Below are 6,202 nucleotides of genomic sequence, written 5' to 3'. Positions count from 1 at the left end.
CCGAGCATTGCTACAAGCACCACGTGTGCCTCACGTAGTGGTGACAGAGTAAAGTTTCTTGATCTGTCACAGGCAGGGATGCTGACATGATCTGGTGATCCCTTCTGATCTGCAGCTCCATATCAGCAAGTCATGAGCCCTAGTGAGTGTGTTTATTATTATTTAATTTGCTTTGCTAGCAAATATCAACAGCACAGGCATTTGCACACACGTTCTCTCTCACCAGGGAAGGATAAAAACACCACTAATGTGTCTTGCAATGCTGCTTGAAAGTGTGCAGAAGAAGATGGTCTGAGTGGCAGTGGTTCTAGTTTTCGTCTGTTTTCCTTTGCATCTGTGAGTTTCTGGGTTGCAACAAGCCTCTTGTGAAACGTCCTGACAGGGAAACGATGAAAATTTGTCATCTCCATGTGCTGTGGGGAATACCCCAGCTATGGCTCTGTCTGCACATCACATTCGGTTCCGTGCAGACTGCCTGGCACTGTGGGAGCTGCTCTAGCTCCTCCTCCTGCAGCAGGGCTCTGCTTGTGGCCATACTGGTAACGTGGACGGACTCTTGGTGAAGAGCGATGCTGTGGCAGCGATAATGAACCAGCAAGAGAGAGTCAGTCCTGGGACGGCAGGTAACCATAAAGCCTTCCTTTCTGCCCTCCTCTAGGAGAAGGAGAAGGTGGGGGAAAATACGGGGCTGGGATATATAAAGGGCATGGTACCGTGGCTGGCTGTGTACCAGGAGAAAGACCGAGTGCTACTTCTCAGGGTAGAAACCATCTGTTCTGCGTGTCTGCCGCCAGACACTGAGCTGGACTGTCAGTCCTTTGAGTAAGTGACTACTCGCTGTTGCGTAAAAGAGGCTGGGGGACAGAGCCCAACTAAGAGTTGGGTAGCTGAGAGAAAGAAGCTCCAGAGAGAGGTGAGGAGGACGGAGTTAGAGAAAGAGCATTCAGTGAAAGATGGGGTAAGTGAGGGCAACCAGGACGGTGTGCAGGGGAGAAAAGAGGTGTGACGGGAGAAGGAAAGTAGTGCAGCTTGGGAAGATCACAGCTATGGCTTTTGACATGAAGCAAGAGGGCAGTCCCCGTGTTGCCCTACGCTGCAGGTGTGACCCACTGCCAGTGACAGACAGCACGAGCAGGTTACAGCACCTGCGGGACCTGCCAGGCCTTGGGCCAGGGTTATCAGCAGGCTGTCAGGGCACGCAGCCCCTTGGATTATCCTGCCCCCCGACTCTGGGCCGGGGATTTCCACTCTTGCCTTGTGTTTTTCAGCCCCAGCAGAAGGGAGCAGCTGTTCCCGCCTGAGCCCCTGGGTCTTGCTCGTTTCTGCCCTTGCCGTCAAAACTGCCCTTATGACCGTCGGCCTCGGTGGGTGCCAGGGTCCCTTTACTTCCGCGGGGAGGAAGGGAACGGGGCCTGAAGTTGCCTGGTGTCAGGTGGACAAAGAAAACCCCAGCCTCTTTGCCAGCAGGCGACTGCCCTGCACCCAAACAGCCTGTTCTGCTGCCCCTTTCCCACGCTGCCTCTTAGCTGGGGAGCCGTGTCCCTTGCACAGTTAGCAGGTAGTGTCCTGGCAGGGCCTTCCCACAGCTCCTCTCACTTCCCAGCTGCCGAATACAGCCAGTCCTGGGTGAAACCCATCAGTTCCTGCCCTCCCACTGCAACAGGGCCGAGAAGTCTGCGTAGTGCCAGACGACATCTGAGCAGGTTCCCCGAGGGCTGGCTGTTGGCTCTCAGTTCTCCTGGCCTCATTTGTGGTCTCCCTCAGAGCTCCTCGTGACCCTGTTGCAGCCGAGGAGCCAGCATGATCTCCCTGGACATCCTGCTACCAGGGCTGCCCATGGTTGAGCAGAGTGAGGCGTAAATCCTCCAAAATGCTCCAGCTGCATCCCACCCACACCGCCTGGAACAAACAGAAGGGAAATATGTTGTGTGTAGTGTCCTGGAGTATCGTTACTGCTCTGCGATAACTCTCCTGTGGCGTTCAACTCCCTTGGGTGAGGCCTCAGCACTCAGCAGTTCTTCCCCTTCTTGGTATGCGTGCAAAGGGTGCTCTAAAGATGCAGAACACAGGCAGATTAAGAGGGAATGCAGATTGATATTCCACCTTTACTGGGATGGTCTCACAACTTCTTTGACCTTTTCCTGATCCCATCCTCTAAGGGTGTCTTAGCTGGGCTTTGTCAACTGGGAAAATGAGTCTCAGCCAGCTGAGGTGAGGGGGGCTCATCTGATCAGTGTTTGCCCAAGGGAGGGAGTGACCCGTAGTGGGGAAAGCTGTCTGCTCTTTTCCTCCAGGATACAATTTTCAGAGCTTGGTGGCGTAACCGAGTCTCTGAGGGAGCTCTCAGCCAGAAGGTGGAGGGCAGGACAGCTTGCCCATGAGTGAGGATGAAAGGATGACAGTAGCGCCTTCCTTCTCTTTCCTTTCTTCCCAGTTGTTCTCTTTCACAGGAGCTGTGGCCAGTACAAGACTCTGCCCCAGAATGCTCCAGGGTGGCACTGCATCCCCAATGGATCTGCAAGCCAAAGTGAGTGATGCTAAGAGCCTTGGGAGTGACACTGAGCACGTCCCCCACATTTATTCTGGTGTAAGTCAGCCTTTGAGTTTGGGAACGGGATTGTCAGCCAGAGCTGGATTGCCCTAGGGAAGGAAGATGGAGACATGAGGAAAGAAAATGCTGTGTTTTACAGTCTGACGTAGGATGCTCTGAAAACATGTCCTGGGCCAGTGGAAGGGGGTGGCTTGCTCCAGTTCTACCTTGTGATCACTCGTCCCATTCTCTGCCCACATATAGCCCCTCAGCTCCAGTCCAGTTCACAAATCTAGCCAAAAGCACTTCATCCTTTTGTAAGGGATGGCTCAAGCCTCTTATCTCCAGTGCCAGGGTTTATGATTCTACAAATATAATGGAGAACTTTAAGTTGATCTAATATAGAAGAACACAGGGAAATTAACATTTCCTTTTCTACTTCTTCCACTCCCTGGACTCTTCACTCTCTCCATTTGGTGCCAAGAAGGGAATCTGAGACAACTGCTTTGACCCTGATTAGATTTAAACTGTGTGAAATGAGCAGCTTTTCATTTCACAGAATCACAGAATTGTAGGGGTTGGGAGGGACGTGAAGAGAGCATTGGGTCAAACCCCCCTGCCAAAGCAGGTTCCCTAGAGCAGGTTGCCCAGGTAGGCATCCAGGTGGGCATTGAATATCTCCAGAGAAAGGGACTCCACAGCCTCATGAATGGAAGCTGGGAGCTTTTGAAGAGTGTGAGCCCTGAAGCCTGCATCTTCACTCTGCTGGGTGAGAATATGTGAGTGCAAGGGGCATGGTCAAATATATACCTGTAGGTACTGGAAGAACTAAGCACCTGCCCAGGCAGAAGCATTGCAGGCAGGCAGGTTCGTTGCTTTTCATGTGGTTCTTGCAGCACAAGAATTCTTTGCTTCTGGTTTTGGTTCCTCTGCGGTCTTGTTTTGGACCACAGCCTCCTGGGCCTCTCCTCCCTTCCCTGTTCCTTTCATTTTTCTGGTCCCATATCAGCAGCAGCTGGTTACAGCATTTGGCAGTCGCACCTTGATTGCATAGATTAGCACAGGGAGCCCCTGGAGAGCTCCTGTGTGGGGAACCCAAGAAGACAGTCCCTGTGAGGTCTGGGATTCAGGGCAAGCATCTTCATCTCTGCTCAGTGTACCGGAGTCTCTTTGTTGGTTGACTAGACTGGAAGGACTTGTTTGTTGGACATGTTCCAAATTGAGTTATATTCTGTGTGTGATAGAAACAGCTTACAGATAGAGGTATATATAACCTGAAAAAAGATAACCTCGTGCTTTAGAGAATGTGCCCATGCTTTTTAATCCATCATGTGACTTTCTGCGTGCATGGCAAATTTCTAGGAAAACATGCACGGCTTGTGTAAGAAACTACCAGTGTTGGCAGTGAGGCTGCCAGCCTAGTTTACTGTGTATGTTTGTTCCTGTGTATGAGATGAGAGCTAATCACTTGGACAATGCTTTTCTGATGTCAGTGTCCCCAGAGGAGTGCTGCCAGCTACTTCCCATCTCACTTCCTCAGGAACAGTGAGGCAGAATGTGCCTCTCCCCAAGCAGAGCTTGAATGGGCACAATAGAACAAAGGAAAAAGCTCTTCAAGCAGGGGCCCTGTGACAGCAATCTGTCAGGGTGTCAATGGTGCTGCTTGTGGAGCACAAAAGAGAGCATTTACCACTGTCCAAAAAGAAATGTGCAGTTCAAACCCCTTCCCTGATACTTGGGGTTCTGCGCTGAGCTCACTGAGAAGAGGCACAGCGCATCTTGTCCAACACAGGCTCTTCTTCCCCTACAGAGGACAGCTGGAAGTGCTGTCCAGAGGGCTGGAGACCCTTTCAGGAAAGCTGCTATTACTTCTCAGATGATTGGATGCCCTGGAATGAGAGCCAGCAGAACTGCAGTGGGATGGGTTCCCATCTGGTGGTGATCAATACAAAAGCAGAGCAGGTAAGTGCAGGGCTGGGAGAGGGCCAGAGCAGCCTGGAGACAGGAGTGCCAGGCCTGGAGGGGCCTCAGAGCCCCTCCTGGCTCCTGCAGTGGAGGGGGGATGTCCTTGCTGCATGCACTCAGCACTGGCTCCTGTCTGACACCAGCTCCACCCCACTGGGACTCCTGCCACCTCCCTCTGTTCAGTCCTGAACCTCATGGACGTTGTACTCTCCCTGATTTCCAGGCTTTCATCAATAAGGAAATACAGATGAAATACCAACGAGAACAAATCAATTTATACATCGGTCTGAGGGCACAGAAGGTGGGCCAGTGGCGCTGGGCAGACCAGACTCCCTATAATGAAACAGCAGCGTGAGTATCCCATGACGGAGAGGGTTTGGTGTGGCAAGAGGGTGGAAGAGATGTGAGGGTGTCTGATGAGCATGGGAGGGATATGCCATGGCTGTCTGTGAGAGGACAATGATGGAGCCGGCAAGGGCTTTGTAGGATACCAGGTTCCTACAGATCCATCCATGCTGGTTAGTGGTTAGCGATAAATTATCTGTGACATGGCCATCGGTGCTGTAGGCAGAGAAGAAGCTGCATTTCCTGAGGAGAAATACATGAATTCATACAGGACAAGCCTTGCCTGACCTCCGTACTGCCCCACCACACACACGTGCAGGTGTAGGCACATGGTCTATGTTCCTGTATGTGTGAAGGTGTAGGCACATGGTCTATGTGCCTGTAGGTGTGCAGGTGTAGGCACATGCTGGGCCTGTGCTGTCATGCTGCAGAAGCGATGGGGTGCTGGAGAGATCACCAGGGCTTTGCTTGCAGATGTTTCTTCTGAAAGAGATGCATCCCCTGCTGGCTGTGAAGTGCCTGGCGTGAGCTGTGGTGAGCAGCTCTGCCCACCAGGACTGAACAGCTCCCTGCTGTGTTGGTTCTAGGAAGAAGTCAGGTTTGCATGTAAGACTGCTGCCAGTGGGATTAGCAGAGTGAGAGGAAGGGTACGACTTCTGTCCATCAAACAGCATCTGGAGTGTCTCTCCTCCAAGCCTTGTGTTCCACATGTGGCCTTTTCCAGCAAGGTGCTTGCAGGGTGCACAGGGAGTAACATGTCTGTCTCTCTCTCAGGTTCTGGAGGCCTCGGGAGCCAAGTGATGACCCTAATGAGCTGTGTGTTGTAATCAGTTACAAGAAAGATGTTTTCCGAAACTGGAATGATGTCCCGTGCAGAATCCATTCTTATCGGATTTGTGAAAATGCAGCAGAAACAATATGATGGAGGAATCCTCATCCTGAGATTAGCAGCGAACTGGGAACAGCAGAGGGCTGTGTTGGGAGGGGTAGGAGAGCCTTGGAGCCTTTATCTTGCCTCTGCTGGTGGAATGATGAGACTGGGAGTGATGTTGCTCTGCACCCAGCATCCCCTATGCATGTGTATTTCTCAAAGTACCCCTGAAGTGGAAACAATAAATGCTAGAAGAACTCTGCCTGTGCTTTCTCAGGCTGACCATCCCATCCCATGGTTGGTGAAGAAAGATTTGGCAATGGAAGCTCCAGGTAAGCATGGCAGGAAAAGGGTCATGTCTGTATGGGAAAAGGGCCAATACTTGTCTTTCGATGCCATTGCCTCCATGGGATTGACACAGGAGGGTTTGGGGTCATCAAAGCAGTTCCTGGGCTCTTCTGTCAGTCATCCTCTTCTCTCTGTGTGGGTCT

General features: G+C 51.8%; 1 protein-coding gene across 1 annotated transcript; it reads left to right on the top strand.

Moving 5' to 3' along the window:
- Window positions 1–362: 362 nt before the first annotated feature.
- On the top strand, window positions 363–5,973 carry LOC137865693 (C-type lectin domain family 4 member D-like). The gene is made up of 6 exons (XM_068700984.1): window positions 363–623; window positions 1,269–1,364; window positions 2,435–2,527; window positions 4,341–4,492; window positions 4,719–4,846; window positions 5,615–5,973. The coding sequence occupies exons 1-6, from the start codon at window positions 587–589 to the stop codon at window positions 5,760–5,762; spliced, it is 654 nt and encodes a 217-aa protein (XP_068557085.1). The 5' UTR covers window positions 363–586; the 3' UTR covers window positions 5,763–5,973.
- Window positions 5,974–6,202: the final 229 nt, after the last annotated feature.

The sequence above is a fragment of the Anas acuta genome, chromosome 1 (genome assembly GCF_963932015.1).
Source record: "Anas acuta chromosome 1, bAnaAcu1.1, whole genome shotgun sequence".
Taxonomy (NCBI): Eukaryota; Metazoa; Chordata; class Aves; order Anseriformes; family Anatidae; genus Anas; species Anas acuta.
The sequence above is the reverse complement of the archived record's forward strand: the minus strand, read 5'-3'. Positions and strand labels throughout refer to the sequence as shown.